This window comes from Grus americana, chromosome 6, assembly GCF_028858705.1.
Source record: "Grus americana isolate bGruAme1 chromosome 6, bGruAme1.mat, whole genome shotgun sequence".
In the NCBI taxonomy this organism is placed as follows: Eukaryota; Metazoa; Chordata; class Aves; order Gruiformes; family Gruidae; genus Grus; species Grus americana.
The window spans coordinates 6,818,872-6,836,615 of NC_072857.1; the positions used below are offsets into that span (position 1 = coordinate 6,818,872).

Consider the following 17,744-nt stretch of genomic DNA (forward strand, 5'->3'; position numbering starts at 1 on the left):
AGAAAATCACAGCAAGACAACTCCTTCATAACTGAATGCCAATAATAATTAAATTACAGTACCTATTGCTAGAATTTCAGCAATTCCAAAGCAAAGCAAAAAACACGTGGTGTCTCTGGCAGTAGGCCAGAACCATAAAAGTAAACTGTAAAGCATTGGTTTAAGTAACATAAAACGAATAGAGCTTTACTTAGAGACTCTAACATTGTGTGTTTATCCAACCAAAACAAAAAGAGCGAGCACAATATCACATGCCACCTCACAGAAATGCCAAAGTCAGTCAGTTGAGGGGAGATATGGTTCTTGGGATACCAGTGGGATCAAAAAATGCTAATGCTATTTCAGAGATAAATCAACAGTTCAACATTCCTCACACATTTAAGTAAAATATATACAATATAAACTTCTAAACAAATTATCAGGATCAAAAGGTAACAGAAAAGTTTCATACGAATAACCTGCAGAAATTTTGAATCATATGACATTCCTAATTTTAATTAACAGTAAGTTCATACTTGACCTGCAATGTGATAATGCAAACTAAGTGCAAGTAACATGGCTCCTTCATTATCTCATTTTACTGTGTCCAGCTGAGGCAGGATCACAAGTGACTGTCTTCCACACAAGATTAAAAGCCATTATTTTAGAAATACAAGTCAATGAAATAAGATGTAGTAGGTAGGTTAACATCAATAATGAAATGCATGCCCACAGGATGTAATTTTTGTACAGAACTAGTTAAGAAAACTGTGAAATATGTGCATCTGAAGGGAATATATTGCCATTATTCCCCATGTTTAAGTCTTTCACGTAAGTAAAGAGGACAGTAGCATTCTTACTTGCTTTTTTCAGGTATCTTGACATACTAAGTCCTTTTAATCAGTATGTTGGGAAAACAGAAGAGCTCAGCAGGTTTTACTTCTGTTGTCTAAGAGCACACGCCTGAGAATAAAACCTTCATAAAGGAGAGAAGAGCTATACTACAAGATTTTGATCACTGCATCTCCCAAATACAGAAAATTAGGATTAATATATGATGAGAAAATGCTGATATAGTTAAGATCAGTACTTTGCTTGATTTCCAGAGGCACAGCATCTGGAATAAATCTGGCATAAAGCAGAAATAGCACAGCTAAGCTTCACAGAAAGTCAGACCACTGCAAACCAAACTCCAGATCAGAAGAGGAAGATGATCCAATTAAGACAGCAGCTTGGGGATTTGAATCATTGCCTAATTCCCTGTTTCATCCCATACCCCCTTGTGATTATAAGAAATTCCCTTATATTCTTCTACCTTTTAAAAGGACAAAAAAATACCCCAAAGCACTGCGAAATTTCACTTTCACAGTAAGACTATACATTTATAACACTGAAATATCTAGAGAGCTATTGTGTACTTTATTTCAGTTTTCACACAGAGTGTGTATGTGTATTTCCTGGAATCACAAGTGGAGTTTTAGCTTAGCAAAGCTAGTCTTCTGTTATCAAAGGAGTGAGTTCTGCTTCTCCATAGACTCCACTTAAAAGTTCATGATCTGAGTTGTCCACACAGCACCCTCGTTAGCTATAGACAGTGCCTAGGAAGGTCATCACACATTCTTTATGGCTACTTAAACTGATCTCTGATGTTCCAAACTTCTGCTGCTTTAGAATGGTTTCTAATATATATTGATAGTTGTGCAACACCATCCTTTTGAGATATAACCCAAGCAAAATTTTAATTCAAGTCTCCTACACGTGAATGGCCCAGCATGGATTGTCTATAGGTTGTAACAACTTTTAAAGATTCTAAATATAAACACTTACAGGGGTCTGATATTTCATATCTCGCTTGTCCAGATGGCATGCTTAAAATCAAGTTCATTCTTTGTGGGTTTTTAAAATGTATTTAAATCAAGCTAAAATCCATTTAACTTAATCCTGCAACTATTGAAAACTTAGGCTAAAAGAGACTATTTTGTGATTGTCTCAACACCTGATACCAAATTCTTACATCAGGCACCTTAGAGTTGTGTTTATCAAGTCATTCACAAGAGTGAAGATATTTCTTCACAAAACTGCAGGATGACGATGAGATGCTAGAACTAATAGCAAACAACCATAGGAGTAGTAGCAATCTAGCCGGGATTTCCAGGTGCTCCACAAGGTCTGATTTACTTCTTAGGAAGATATTCAGCTTTTGCATGGCACGCACACCTTAGGGGCACAGGTCCTGTTTGCATTGCGTACCCTCATGTGTAAGGGTATATAAAAATGTATAAACTATGACTTGAACAAGTTCTGTGTGTGATGACAGTTAATATAGGTAATGTATATCATTTTCTTGGTTTTGATTCTGCAGTGGTTTAATAGTAAAGATGAGGTAAGTGATACTCTAGACTACTCTCTCAACCTAAGCTAGGTAAGAGATCTGTGAAAGGACTCAACAGGAAAAACATCCCTGCAGAGAATTTACTATTCTATTAGCAAATAAGAATACTTGCAAGGTTTCAGTAATTTCAGATTATATGGAAAGGGAGAACTGAGCGAAACAGAGATCAGTTTGCTTAACAAAATAAAATTATGAAGTTGTATTTAATCAATAGGTCACTTGTTGGTGGCAACGCCAGACTTTGCAAAGTTCTTAACCCTTCTGTTTCCAGTCCGAGGACATACCCAACTGATCTAAAGAACATTCAGCAATATCTTGCCGCCAAGGAAGACCAAATAATCCTTCTGCAACCCAACAGGCAGAAAAGAAGAGCCAGCCAGCACCGTTGGTACTTAGTAACCTTTACTAAGTACCTGCTATAGCTGGTAAGTTTTATCAAGCCAAGTGCAATATAGTTGTAGGAAGCAGTTAAGTCAGTCTTCCAACTAGGATACCAGTAGGAAGGCAAACACAGAAATTAGAACTTAAAAGTTTTAAAAGGACAAAAAACTTTGGACTTGTGTATAGAAACAGCTCCTTCAAACAACACCTGTTACTTCTAATGACAGCTGAAGAGCTAGAAGAACATATCAGAATAAACAAGTTTTAAAAAGATTTGGATTTTTTTTTTCTTTAGTCTGAAACAACCCAGAAGTTATGTTAACATGCTGACTGTGCACAACTAAATTATGTACTTCCTTCAGCATTTATAATCAGCCACTCACTTTAAAACATTGAGAAGTTTTGTAGGTAAACACAGTTATATTTATAGAATAGCGTCAAAATTTAAATAACAATATTTCTCTCTGGAAAATTCAGTATTTCTTCAATCATCTTTTTAAACAAACTTTATCTCTAAAATTAGATAGTGACCTACTTCCAAAAACCAAACACTATTTTTAAGAGCTGTTCATTTACATCAAAGTATTCATTATGAGGAAAACTTTAAATTAGAAAATACTCAAAAGTATCTTTACAGAACCATGAAACACTTGTTACATCTGCTTTTATCACCCAAATAATTGTATTCATAACAAATTTATCATGCAGCTAATTTAACTTGTCTAAGTGAAAATAAGATGCACTATATTTGCAATATCTAGTCTCAGGGGCCACATTTCAATTATTCTTTCCACACAGTATAATGACATATAATTAAATTGTAATCTTGCCAAGACAATTTTACACGTTTCCTGTAAATACACAGATCAAAGCAAACTTCTTAGCAGTTAGAGCATCTATCATCCTCCTAAGTCACTAATCACTTTATAGCAGCAAAGATAACCAGCCAACGTATATTTAACACACACTGTACTTACATTGCAACTGTCTCTACTTTCCATTTTTAACATCGAGTAAGCGTTTTACTGAATTTTAATATAACAATTTAAGTTACCAACATAACTGATATTATAAAAGTGACCCATCATAGACCGTGAAGTTGTAAATTTATACCACAGCTCTGAATATAAATCCTCAGTATTAAACAGTCCTTATACAGGACACTTGCGTTTGTTCAGAAAACAAAATGTAACAATTGCTATAAAAATAAATAATTTACTCAAAAGACCTGTTCACTGGTTAAAGCTATCAATTATGATATTACAGGAATATAGATTCTGACAATTAGTTGGGTTTTTAATAATGTGAACCAGCATGCAGACATTGATGAATTCAGACTTATTCTACACTTCAGTATACGTGTATCAAAAAAGAAAAAATACAATACAAACAAAGCAAGTAAATGTGTATCTTACCATAGTTATAGTTTACAGAAGACAACTTTTATAGCATATTACTGTTTAAATCAACATAGACCTCTATTTATTGAAGCAGAAACATTTTAGTTAAAAGTTTACCACTTAAAAACCTATACCCACCTCACAAAATAATGTAAGCTTGTCATCTGGTAGAAGACCATTAGCTTCATCTAGTAAAAAATCTCTTCGGATAAATTTCTTAAAACCCCAGTCCTTGCCTTGCACAAATCGATACGCTCTTTGGCTTTCTGATAAAACACAGTTATGTACAAATAAAGCAAGTTAAATAAAAATACTAATAACAACAACTAAATATTCTATATTAAGGCTGTCAATCAAAAAATTAATCAATTTAACACAGTTGGATCACGTGTGTCACATTTTTAGGAAATCCACAACTGATTAAACTTTTTTTAATGTTGTAATAGTGTTATTTTATAAAATACTTGATAGCACTTGCAGAGCACAATTTGCAATTCAAACCACATCATCTCCTTAGATGTTATCTGAGACATCACTCAGCAAGAGAAGTTTTTCAGTTAATGTTTAAGAATGCCAAAGTGTCAAAACAGAAACTGTTCACAGCGAAGTACCATTACAATGACTTTGTCATCACAAATGCATTCTGACAACACTTCTGCAGTTGTCATAACAATCTGTTTTGACTTCTTCCTGAAATGGAAAATTTTGTTTCACAGGTTGAAATTACTTTTTAAATACAGTAAAAGCATTAAAAAGGCAAAACAGAAATAATAGCTTTCAAGTAACAAGCTATTTCTTCAGTCATAAAAAGATATTATTTATATTTACCTTTTAGCTACAGTTATGATAATTATTTTTTTTAATCCATCAGATTTGCTGTGACCACACAACCCTTTTTTTTTTTCCAGTTCTAATGTTCACAGCCCACAAAAGCATTCCCAAGGTCATGTGAGTATAAATACAGTAAGATTAGTACATGACATGTACACATTCACTGTAAGGTGGCCACTTGTTCCACAGGAAAGAGCATCATATACTTTTACGGGGAGCTAAAACATAGGAAAGAGGTTATTTGGGAATGGCTTTGAGAATATATGTAGAGTAAACCAAATTCTGCATTATATTTAGAAAGATTGTTCAAAATGAAGAGAGCACGAATACTTCTGAAATAATACCAAGGGGGGGGGGGAATAATCTCAGTAGGAGTTCTCCAAGACAGAACTTCCCTTTAGTTCCAAAAAAGCGGGGCAAGAAACACGTCACCATTTCATTTGTGGTATGGATAGATACTTCAGCCTTCAGGAAAGCAATTTAGAAGTTTAAGTCAGAAGTTTGTTATAAAAGCAAAGTATTTTTCATGTCAGAATCTGTTAAAATATTGTTCCCTCTACAGCATCCAAAATAAAGACATCAGGCAAGACAGACTTCTCTACACTAATTACCTTGGTAGTATCACTGAAACAGACTGAGCGCGTAACACCCTCTTATGTTGGAAGACATACACATTGTCCTGGTTTCAGCTGGGATAGAGTTAATTTTCTTCCTAGTAGCTGTGTTTTGGATTTAGTATAAGAATAATGTTGATAACACACTGATGTTTTAGTTGCTGCTCAGCAGTGTTGACAGTTGAGTCAAGGACTTTTCAGCTTCCCAGGCCCTGCCAGCAAGGAGGCACGAGCCTTCCACAGGAGGTGCATGAAAGCTGGGAGGGGGCATGGCCAGGAGGCTGGCCAAAGTCATATTCCATATCATATGACATCATGCTCAGTGTATCAATTCAGGGAGATGGCCAGGGAGGGATGCGGCTCAGGAACTAGCTGGGCATTGGTCAGCAGGTGGTGAGCAACTGCACTGTGCATCACTTGTTTTGTATATTCTTTTATCATCATCATCATTATTATTATTCTCTTCCTCTTCTGTCTTATTAAACTGTTTTTATCTCAACGCACGAGTTTTACTTTTTCTCAGTTCTCTCCCACATCCCAATGGGGGTTAGTGAGTGAACGGCTATGTGGTTGTTTTAGCTGCTGGCTGGGTTAAACCACAACACACATATAATACATTGTCCTCACTGCCAATAGCTGGAAAAATTATATTCGTAACGGTTTTTCCCTAGAATTAGATCAAGTAAAATAAGTTGTACAGGTTTTGATCAGGTTTTTTTTAATACAATGAAGGAACTGACAATGCAGGAGGTGTCTCTGTCACCTTATCACACTCACTTATTCAAACAAAAAACCCCTCACCCACGCAGAAGCAGAGGGAAATGCAGTTACTGAAGTTCAGGGTAGGTTTTGAGGGTAACAGAACAAACGTAGAATACTGTTCACTTTTTAAAGTATGTACGTCAAGGAAGAAAAATTGCCATTTTAAAAAAATACTGTTTAGTTTTTTTGGCATTTGCATTAGTGTTTTCACATTTTTACCAACTTGCCAAAAACTCACAACAAACCTCATGGAATGCAATGGAAAAATAAAATCAGAAAATCACATTTAAAAAAAAGGTTTAAAAAATTTCTTCTCCACATTCAGCCCAATTCTTTATTTGGCAGACTTAGATTTTACTGTTATCAGCAAGAACCAGTGTTAACCCTCTGAAATTAAGTGATCAGTAGCAATTTAAGTGCACAAAGCCACAAAAATAAAGCAGCATAAAAGTGTAAATGTATTTTTCTTCTTTCTAATAAAGTTTAAATGTTAGTTCATTACCTATTTTATACACAGCTTCATCACTTGAAGCAGCAGTCTATGCATGAATTATCAATTTACAAAGGACATCTAAAGTCGGGCATCATTATACCATATAAATAAAAACAGAACATCTCCAGAAGCAGATGGTAAATGGCTGGAAAGTCCAAGAAATAAGATTTCTGTTGGCAACTTTCCAAAATGAAAAGATGTTTATAATTCCTGTAGTGCCAAATACAGGACAGCTACTATAGCAGAAACTGAAGACACATCTACTCATAGGATTTGGGGGTTTTAGCACCTTGTGATTTTTAGCATTTAAAGTATCACTTGGCAAATAATCTTCAGATTCTCAAAATCCCTCCATCACGCATCCTTCACTTAGGACAGTGTTATGAAGAAAGTTCTCATCTGTTTTCTGGGAAATCACCACAACAGAGTGCCCGTGAACTCATGCACGCTGTGTGGGAAAGAAACAGGAGGAATTAGAGGGTCATGTGCAGTTGCAGGGCAATGATCTCCTTGGCCTCACAGTGACATCGTGAGATGGCTCACACCACTGGGGCGCTGCAGTGGGCACGTATATGGTCTTTGAGGACACGTGGGAGCCACCCTTCATGGAGCTCAGCCTTGCGACGGATGAGCCACCTGAGATTTTATGGGTGGGGATTAGAGGGCAGGCCAATGTGAGCAACGCTGTGCTCAGAGTTTGTTACAAACCTACTGAGGAAGAAATAGGTGACTGGTGATTGGGGTCCTGGTGGACAACAAAACAAACACGAGCCAGCAATGACGCCCTAAGGCAAGAAAAGGACCAGCAGCATCTAGTTAAATAATAGAACAGGTTGCCCAGCTAGGTTGTGGAGTCTTTATCCTTGGAGATATTCAAAGCACAACATGTCCCAAGCAAAATGCTCTAGACGACCCTGCTTTCAGCAGGGGGTTTGCACTAGACAACCTCCAGAAGTCCTTTATAACCTTGTAATACTGTGATTCTATGATTATCATCTCATAATGTTTTTGATGCGCACACCACAGTTTCATTTAATTACATGTAACATACACCAATCCACTCCTAGACCAGAAGACTGCCTCAAGCCAAAAGCCACAATCCAAATGTATAAAAGTGTAGTTTCATTCATATAAGCTCCAGAAGCAGGAGGCTTGCAGAGATTGAAGCAACCAATTCCATCACTAGAAGCGGATAGAGTGAAAGATATACATTTACTTTCCTTCCAAAAAGTCCAATAATTTAATTTTTAGATTTGAACTCAGTTTTGTGGATTTACTGTAAAATATTACAAATGGGCCTCGTTACATAAGGAGAAAGTAGCGTGAACTTTGGGTACAAGTCCTGGAGAACTATAGATTTTTCCCAAGAAGTTCAAAATTTGCAACAGAACAGACCCTGTAAGGTCTCTTAAGTCCTGGAGTAGGAGGAAGGAAGAAAAGTAGACAGATTCTCCATATAGGGGACTAGCAACAGCACAAACTCAGCGCAGACCAGCATTAAATTACACATTTTCAGCTTTCTCAAAAAGAGTTTCGAACGAAGGTTGTGCTTATAAGTTTGAAACTAAGAGCCATACATTTTTCATATCAAGAAGGCAATTAAATCACCAATTATTTCAAAGTCTTCTAATTCCTTGGGTATGTGGCTCATGTTTTTAAACTGATTACAGTGTAAATCAGATGAAACAGACCAAAACACTGTAAAGAAGTGTCAAAAAACTCAAAACAGCCATGCATGTTTATCCTAATTAACTATGGAAATCAAACACTTACTTCCACTGTAGCTAGAAACAAAGCAAATACAGCCCTACTAACAGGAAGCAAGAATAATCCGATGGAAAAGCTAAGTGACAAGAATCTGGAGTGACAGCAGCTAGTAATGCGCTGTAATTTATACTGCTCAGGATAGAATTAACATAGCTCAGTGATCAGAAATGTGTGAAACATGAACAAGATTTTTAATTAACTTTCTAAGAGGATATTAAAAAAGATATTTTAAAGTTTATCTCAGTATTAAATTCTGTTCTCAACTGAAAAAATAACAGCACGGATTTTCTTTGGGTTGTTCTTACAAATTCACATGCAGTACATAAAGATTCCCTTACCCATTGCTTTTGTTTCTTCTCTTTTAGCATTCAGCAGGGAAAATTTGAATTTTGCTCTGACTTCACTTTTTGGACAACTGACTAAAAGCAAATATAATGACAGGTAGTCTTTGCTTTCATCATCTAATCCCTTTGGATTCACTCTCAGGCACCTGAAAGAAATGCAGAAATTGTACATTTTTAAATCGTACCCAGAATAAATTCAGAAATATTTTTTATAAGATACAATGATACATGCTACTGAAACAAACGTTTCCCTTATGACTGTTGAAACTTTGAAATCAGAACCAATCCGTACCTATAGTAAAATTTCAAGAAATATCCAAGTTTTAATATTTACTTGCAATTTAACTTCGCAACTTTTGTCAGTGGAAAAAACCACAAAAAACAAGGCAGTTGTTAGAATAAAGACCTTACCACTTCATTTTGTCATTTGGCCCTGATGAAAAGGTAGAACTCTTTAAAACTTCACCCATTTCTTCTCGGCAAAAACTGAAGTTATTAATGGTCCACATGTAGGAAAATTTTACTACTTTAACCTGAACAAAAGATGTAGAAAATGTCAATAAAGTTTAACTTACATATCAAGCATTAACTATGAGAACTAGTTAGACTATCAGCACAACTCAATATTTTCAGGGTTGTTTGTTTGTTTTTTTTATCATTATGACTAGAAAATAAAGCCATTGGAATTTATGTAGATTACCTGTGTGTAACACCAGCTTTCAGCCACAGGTCCACTGGACATCTCCCCAGGAGGAGGTGGGGTGGGAACCCTTGACATTGCCACTTATTGCGGGTTTATAGTATCAAGATAGCAATCCAAACTTCAGTAATTCTCCTAAAAAAAGTAATTCATATGTTTTTTTCACTTTAAGTGGGGGGAAAAAATAAAAATCCATATTTTGCTATCCATAGTACTCTGTTGACTAAATTATGCATCTGAAAATTAAACTTGAGAAGAGGACAATGGCTTTGGTGTTTAGACAAGCTAGGTGTCACAAATTAATGACCACTTCTACTCAAAATCTGCAGGCTGAATCCTCATGCAATACTTTATAAAAGCAAGTGCCTATGCATCATACAATAACACTAACGACATTATTTCAACATCACCTTTGCAAATTACCACCTTGATCACTCCAGGCATGTTATAACTTTCTTCAGGATCTTGTCCTTTGATTTGAAGAGTAACTAGAGCCTTGTGAGCACTTGGTTATTAGTACCAATGCATTAGTTGTCCACACAGGCATAACCCAAGCCTGAAAGAGCACCTACCCACCTGGGAGCAGAATAGGTTCAAACAGTCATAGGAATTCTCAAGGGAGGGTAAGAAATTAAAGTTGCATTTGAAGTAGTATTTTCTTCACACATCTTTCACGGCTGTCTCGTATTTTTTAATTCCAATAGATGCAACTGAAGAACTAGAATCACCACAACCATGTGCTCGTTCCTTATCAAAGCACAAAGCTGAGTCAACTCACCAACTCTGAGGAACTTTCTAATAGCAAATAAAGCAGTTTTGTTACGGTTTATCACCTAACAGAGCACTACAATTCCTCCTGCCCCTCAGAAATTGAGTCACATGCCCAGATTCATCACATCTAACTACAGACACGGAGTTAAGTCAACCTCCTGGCACTAGCCTTTGGACATAGCTAATGCAAGAAGGTGGGCCTGTCGGGGGGCTGACTCTCCTTTAGGTAGGGTTTGCTGTCAGCTTTAGACAGGCTCCTGCCAGAAGCACAGCTTCTCACTTAAGCAGCTCCACTGCATTTCTAAAAAGAAGTGAAATGAACCCTGATCAAACCAGATGAAAGTCACAATTGTTTCTGCCACAAAATATTCTCTTAGTACTGAAAGTTTATTCAAAAATATCCTGCTGTTGCTAAAACAATGTCAGAAGACTACAGTCTTCCAGCAACATTTGAGTGCTTTACCATATAGGTTTTTTTACTTGTGACAGAACAGCATTAATTGTTTTATTCAAAAGACGTGATTGCACATCACTAAGCATGTTGGAACTCTTTCTTCAGGGACAGGCAACATACTTTGAAACAAGATTTAATGCAAACATTGGTAAGAAGACACTGCAAGACCACATGCAATTCAGTCACGATGTGAATGAGTTTATTATTCCTATGGAAAGAAGTATTATCTGTGAATTGCAATGATCCTCGGTGGATGCTTTCCCTCCTGCCTCTCTGGTACCACTTCCCACTTGCTTGTGATCTGAATTAGGCCTTCCTCATTAAAGCCTACTGACATGGGAATTGCTCTGCATCATAATGTATAAAACCTTGAAAACAAAACTAATTATCAGTTTTTATCAGATGAGGAAGCAGATGCTATATAATCAGATCCCTTAACAAATCTCTACTAACAGATCTACTATGAGAAGATTAAAAAAAAAAATCATTGAATAGGTCTCCCGCAAGATATGGGTCATTGAGACACTGACATGTAATCACAAATACAATCCAGCTGTCTCTCATAAGTGACTTTTTTCCAAATACAACTTGTATTTATTCATGGCAATCTTCAGTACCTAATTAGTACTTTCCATAAATGAAAACTAGTAACAAACAGCCACCCTAAATTTAAGATAATGGAATTGTTTGTTGTGTATTTTTTTTTTTAAGCAGCAATCATACGTATTGTGGAAACTGTGTTTACATGTGAGCATCCTTCTTTCATAAAGCAAACATTGGTACTTATACTATCCTGATTTCTGGAAGCACATCCTATTCAATGGTAACAAGTGAAGCTGTTACCCAAATACATGATCAATTTTATGTAGAACCATACCCTGAAAGTGTTAGAACAGCTTTCCTCAGCCTTACTAAATCTGTTTGTTCTTCAGTTCTCCAAAGCTAAAAACAAGAATACAGCCCATTCCTTATGCTGCCACTCACACAGGACTGTCTCATCTCTAATCTGTTCCTCAATACTTTCAATCCATTAGACCAGTCAGCTCCTGGTAACCAGGCAGGAGCAGATCTGAGCCAAGTTTGCTCAGAAGGGGTCTCTCAATTGAAAAAGGCTGAAAATAACTGCTGTAGAGTATCCCCTTTAGACAGTGTCCAGTGACCTTATGCCAGCTACCAGTAGTTACCTGCCCCTCCCCATCTCACAGCTAAATCAGCTTGATTCACTGAGAATTTATCTCTAAGCAAAGGTGGTTATTTTCAATTATTTTCAGGTCCGTCTGCTGCCCTGTCTCTGTACCTGTTCCACCCAGGGCGTTTGTACTTCAGAAGCTGCTTCCACCTGCTGCATGGCTTTTATTATTTATGTCAGGTTCTGACAGAAGCCTTGATTTTACATAAGCACACTTTTCAGATCCTTCTGAATAGTTTCAGCTTTTTGTAAAGTTTCCCATTACAGCATGAGGACCAGACAACTGATTTTCATGAGCTCCTGATACATCTTTGAGGAACAGATTTGTACGTCACTTTTTTTTGCCATGGATTTACTAAGCCAATCAAGTTTTTAGATTGAGAAAACTGGAAGAAAGCAATAACTGTAAATACTTGATATCATACTGGGAGCCTGCATTCAAGAGCAGTCTTTTTTATTTTTTAATATGCCTGGATATTTTAAAATATGCCTGGATTTTTTTTTTTTTTTTAAAGAAAGAAACCAACCAACAGCAAACTGAACAATGGAGAACAAATAAACAGAGCATCAGATGCTCTGTTAAGACATACCAAAAGACTGCCAGAGAACAGCAGGGAAACAGTTTAGCAGTACTGCTGATCTGCCCCTCACTTTACTCAATCCATTAATCAGGATTTGGGTGGGGACATGGGGATATTTACCAAAACTACCAGGGAAAGAGAACACAAGCTTCAAAGATGTTATCGTGGAACACATAGGTGCTCGGGGGAAGGAAGGACTTTTTTCAGTCCCCAGGCTGACAGCCAGACCAAGCGGGCCACTGATGGGTACCAGGACAAAGTGGAACCTCACATGGGCAGACTGAAAGATGCATCTACAGACTCACTCTTTGTTCTACGTACTGTACTCTGCCTGGGGAGAAGACTAAATACTACTTTGAAGAAAGTGTTTATGAATCATTGATAAGCCAGTCATCAGCTCTGACAAAAAGGTTTTTCAAGTACCAAACCCTCATCACAGCCCATTAGATCAAATGGCTGGGAACAGAGGAGCTGCAGTTTACAAAGCCAGTCGGAGAACGACTGGGTGGAATTCAATCAATGAAGTGCTGGAAGACAGGCCTGTTATCTGCAGGATGAAACAACTTAGAGGGACAATTTTCATGCTACGACCTGCATTTGTTCCTCTGCAGGTTATCACGAGCAAAGCATCCGAGGTGACAGGACATTATCAGGTAATACCTCCCAGAGTTTCCAGGCAATGCCATGCCTGTCTGGACATGGCTTAACAGTTAACAGCCACAGCATGACCATTGTGCCAGGCAGAAGTCTCCAACCATCAGAGGAAACATGCACTGGGAATAGGAAAACAAGTTTTAAGGGATGCGGGCAAAAGAAGTTTCTGGCCTTCAAAATGCAAATTAGAGATGCATTTAAGTGTCAAGTACCTTTGTTTTTTTAAATGAAGTGATACACTGAATGTGGTGCAGCAGTCAGTGATGATTTTACTGAGAGTTTGCTTTCATTGTCTTACTTCAAAAGAGCAAACAAAAGCTCAAAGGTATTTTACTTAACCTGTACTTCCAGATCCCAAACATGATGACCTTATCACTTCTACATCTTGTAAGGAAGGTATTGGTTTCACCTGCTAATCACTCTGCCAAATAGACCAGTCTGTTAAATCAGGATCTTCACAGAGCTGAGTAGCACTTGCAGAGCAGTAGTAGGCAAGTAGGCAGAGATAACATGAAAAAAGAGGTATTTCTCAAAGCACACTTTATTTAGGAATTGACTGAAGTACTCTCCTAGTCAAACAAATACTTGTGTTGAAATTCAAGCCATCTGAAGTTGATTATTGCTATTAATTACCTGCACATAGAATGTAAAGAAAGCATGGGCTACCTTCCATAAAGCACACTGACACTAAATTTCATCAAAAGCTGTATCAGCTCTCCACTTTCTTAACTTTTAAGAGGAGATCTTAAGATTCAAAAGGTACTTGATACACCAATACAATGTGAATTTCATCAAACATATCTTGTTTCCCTTCCCAAAAACTGAGTATTTGTCAACATTATTCTAAATAAAGTTACTTTTCAACCTCTTAGAGCCAGACAAGCAACACATTCCCAGTCTCTTACATTTTGTGTTGGAATCATCTCAACAACTTTTTCACCGAAAAAATGACTAGCTCATTAAGAAAGTACCACATGCTCATAAATGCACAAAGAAGAATTTTCTACTCCCCCAGTAATAAAACCACAAAACACTTCAGAAACCTATTTGAACAATTGCCCCAAGCATTAACATCATCTGTTGCCAGCTCTTGTGTCTAAGACCAGAAGCTCAGTGCAACAATTATATCCTAATAGTTCTTTCAGGGTAGTAATAGCATCACTGGTGCAGGTGTGCACGTTAACCTGGGACCACAGCAATGCTTTATCTTTGTATTTCCATAAGGTATTACAGTTAATAAGCTACTGGCAGGAGTGGGTAGATAAACTGCCTTCTGCAGAGTAGCCAGCACCCCCCAGGAGTCAAATCTGGCCTGCCAGAATCTAACCGGCCTATCAGTGACCCTGGCCTGCTCCCTCAAGAGCAAGAAGGCCAGAGGGTTGGGAACCAGGTGATCAGTTCCTGCTGACCTTCTCTCTGATATCCCTTCCTCCAGAGCTGGAGCCTCCAGGATCGAAGTGTTTCCCTCCTGGGCTGGCACATCATAGGACTTCCAGCATCTCATCACATGATATAACTGAATGTGAGTTGGGCATGGCACGGGCTTCTTCTCGAGTCCTGCCCAGAAACTGAGTAACAAAGCCACGTTTAACAGTAAAGTCACGGTGGAGTTCTGAACAGTGATGGCGCAGTCTCCCCAAAGCCCCCGACAGAGGCTGTGGAGCCTCCTGCCCGAAACATCAAACATCTCTAACCAACAAACTACTTCGAACATTTAACAGCTAACATAGAAGTTAGAGTAACTTACTAAGAGCGACTGATACTAACACCATTCAGCAGTCTCCAAAGAAAGCCTAATAGAAGTCCATGCCCATAAATCCCATGTGCACGTACTGCATATTCCATTTGAATGGTGACAGTCGTTTCCTGAACAGGGCTGCACATTTCGAGAAATGCAAAGCTGTTACGAATTAACTTCCCCCTCCCCTTTGGAAATATTGATATTTCATCACTGGCTGAAATAAGAGATTACCTTCAGAAGGTAAATTGGCAAATAACACCCTGTTCCTCCAACTTTTTTATTCCTAGTAAATACATCATTCAGAAACCAACTATAGTCTGTCTAATTGTGCAGCCAAAACTTCGAGTTTTTAAAAAATCTTAAGTGAATAAGCCTTCCATTCAATAAAATCAGTTTCCAAAAACCCATTCAAAATAAACACGCTCGAGCTACAGAGATACTGATTTAATTTCCTCTCATTAAATTATATATAATACTTTATTCACTGGTGATCATAAGTAATGTAAGTGTTATATTACTTATAATACTATCTGTCAGTACTCGTTATTCAGGAAATCAGTTTTGTTTTTTTAAATTACTGAGGAGGTAAATTCTTGTGGGAAAAAAAAATATTGAATTGCTTTAAGGTTCACTATCCTATCAGTTCTTGGGTGAGAAAGAATACATTTGTGAAGCTAAAGATGGAGGAAACAAACCCACCAGATCAAAATGGTTAAGTCTGAAGTGAAAGAGATTTTAAGGCCCAAGACTGAGTTACTTTTGCACCCCTCCATCTGAAGCAATGCTTCAGTTGACTTGTGCAGTTCTAGGTAGCACCAACTCATGAAGGCCAAGCTGTTTCAGAGCCAAGAAAACCATGTCCCTTTCTCCTTGGTCACAAAGGACTTGTGTAGCAACCACCCATCACCTGGGCCATGCTTATCCTGAGACAGATTAAACTGCCTTGAATGCTGCTCAAACCCACACAACAGACACTATCTTTCTTGCTGAATCTCAGAGACTTAAAAAAAATCCAGCCGAAGAGAGAAATTCACCATTTTTTTTGTTTAAGAGTTTGTCTTGTAAGCTGATTATGCTTACAAAAATTCGTAAGATGTTACCAGTAGAAAAAAAATCTGAACTTTGTAAAAGATAGGATTGTTTCTTAATTAGCAGGATTTGCATCTCTTCACAATTGATCTTTTTGAAAGAATTGCTGCGTATTTTCTATATAGCTAACTATTAAACTAAATTTTCTGCTGGATGATATACAACACAATAACAGACATTTGAAAGGTCTATTAGGCTTAGGCAGTTTTCCAATTTCTTCAGTATGATCATTTGCTTCTCTGAAAACACTCAAGATATACCTAGAAAATTTACATGCAGTGTTTAGTATTTATTGAATTTAATCCCTATCTATCACTGCAACATTTGAGTGAACAGTATTGCTAATACTCAAACAATTGCAGCCATATACATCCACCTCACTATGTTAAGGTCGAGAATATACTACATTTTACATTATTTGTAGTACTCCTAACAAAATATTTCCTTTTCAGTGCAAGGAGAAGGGAATAGCAGTTGGGCTACACAGGAAAAATCCTACAACACTTCCTGAAGGAGTGAGAGGTCTATAACAGTTAAAAGGAAAAATGTTTGGGTTTTGGGGTTGGGTTTTTTTTAGAATATTAAAAAATGCTTATTTAAGTATATGTTTGCTCTGGAACCACACAATAGCAACCAAGTCTACACAAACCTAAACTGGTTTCAGGGCTTAAATCCTAAGCTCTGGCGGTTCCTACATGCTTCACGCTTAAGATCTCACCCTTGCTCATCCCTGAGCTCTGCTGGAAGCTACCACCCAGCCAGGAAAAACACACACACTTCAGCACCCACACCACGAGCCAATTCATAACCCTCCCCACAGTTCTCCAGTGAGAAAAAAAAAATACTACCCTGGACTGGACCGTGACAGCTCAGAAACTACATATACATCACGTCAGCCCTGCTCCAGGGACAGTAAACTCCAGCAGAGACGGGGCAGGCAGCTGGGGTCAGAGGCATCTTAAAATAGCTGTGACTAAGACTCCAGAATTTAAAAGCACATCCTCAAGGTGGTTCCAGCAGAACCACCCCAGCCAGGCGAAATCCAGCACGCATGAAACGCCCAACTTCTCACCACGGGCATGGTGGTGTAGCCATAACTGATAACATTGATGCCAGCAGCTCAAAATTAGAAAGATTGTACTATTAGTTGTAAAAACTGTAAAGCTGAGTACGTGTGGTTTTCAGGCTTTTCTGAATTTTCTTTCTTATCTTAAGCCTTTGAAAAATAAAGTTGAATTTTACCTCAGCTGAGAGAAAACCTAGTGCCCTGCAGAGCTTGAACTGTAACTGTCTAGTTTACATCAGCCAAGCTTATTAATAAAAATGCCTCAGCATTAGCCTTGCATTATTGTTCTCTAATATAGGAAAACCATTGCGCTCCTTATTAGATAACCTAGACCATTCCCTACAGGAGTCATCCATGCATTTCCCTGGAGAAGAAATGTGAGATTATTTCTTACAGCATATTTCAATTTCATTGCCCGGTGTAGTTTTACGGGGCCCAAAAGATGAGTATTTCCACCACGAATCCTCTTGGGAAGCTATTCTATTCGAATAATCTATTGCTGTTGGGGTTTTTTTTTTCCTGGTATACAGCCAAAG

At 37.6% G+C, this 17,744-nt stretch overlaps 1 protein-coding gene across 2 annotated transcripts in view; it reads right to left on the reverse strand.

Moving 5' to 3' along the window:
- SPOPL (speckle type BTB/POZ protein like) overlaps positions 1–17,744 on the reverse strand; it is a 38,293-nt gene that overhangs the window by 10,995 nt on the left and 9,554 nt on the right. For both annotated transcript variants that reach the window (XM_054830938.1, XM_054830939.1), the window contains exons 2-5: positions 9,664–9,798; positions 9,375–9,496; positions 8,958–9,109; positions 4,291–4,418 (exon numbers count right to left, since the gene is read on the reverse strand). In XM_054830938.1, coding sequence (XP_054686913.1) covers positions 4,291–4,418; positions 8,958–9,109; positions 9,375–9,496; positions 9,664–9,741 — 480 coding nt within the window. In that variant the 5' untranslated portion in view covers positions 9,742–9,798. The remainder of the gene's footprint in view (positions 1–4,290; positions 4,419–8,957; positions 9,110–9,374; positions 9,497–9,663; positions 9,799–17,744) is intronic.